Consider the following 520-nt stretch of genomic DNA (forward strand, 5'->3'; position numbering starts at 1 on the left):
AGGAAGAGGAGGCGCCGCCCCAGCTTCACCCGCGCCGAGCGCGGGACATGGCGGTAGCCGGCCAGCGTGTGCTCCAAGATGCCACGGGCGAAGAGGGTCCGAACGCTGTCATAGTCCTGGTCCCGGTACTGCCGGATGCGGTAGGACGCCATGGGCTGCCGGCACCTGCGGCGCGGCACCGGGGGTCAGGGCAGTGCCTGCCTGGGATGGGGATCCCCTGAATATCCCCAGACCCCATCGCCAGGACGGCACAGCGGGCAAACGGGCAGGAGTCGCTGTCCAAGCACCGTGCAGCCGCCTTAGAGCGCCAACCTGCACTCAGCATCGCCCCGCCAGCCCAAGTTCCCCTTTCTCACAAAAAATCACTGTTGCCAGCCTTGCCTGGGGTGGGCATCCGGGAATCCCAGCCCCCTGGGCCCCCACGGGGTTCTTGCCCCGGCCCCCCGCCCCACTCCTCCTCCCCCCCCCTCTTTCCCCTGGGGGATCCCGTGAACCCCTCGGAGCCGTGGTGGGAGGAGAG

At 69.2% G+C, this 520-nt stretch overlaps 1 protein-coding gene across 1 annotated transcript in view; it reads right to left on the bottom strand.

Moving 5' to 3' along the window:
* The window catches only part of VPS16 (VPS16 core subunit of CORVET and HOPS complexes), a 16,959-nt gene extending 16,807 nt beyond the window's left edge, over positions 1 to 152 (bottom strand). The window contains 1 exon segment of the mRNA XM_035903151.1: positions 30 to 152. Within this exon segment, the coding sequence (XP_035759044.1) occupies positions 30 to 152 (123 nt within the window).
* Positions 153 to 520: the final 368 nt, after the last annotated feature.

The sequence above is a fragment of the Egretta garzetta genome, unplaced genomic scaffold (assembly GCF_000687185.1).
Source record: "Egretta garzetta isolate BGI_Z169 unplaced genomic scaffold, ASM68718v1 scaffold501, whole genome shotgun sequence".
NCBI classification, from domain to species: domain Eukaryota; kingdom Metazoa; phylum Chordata; class Aves; order Pelecaniformes; family Ardeidae; genus Egretta; species Egretta garzetta.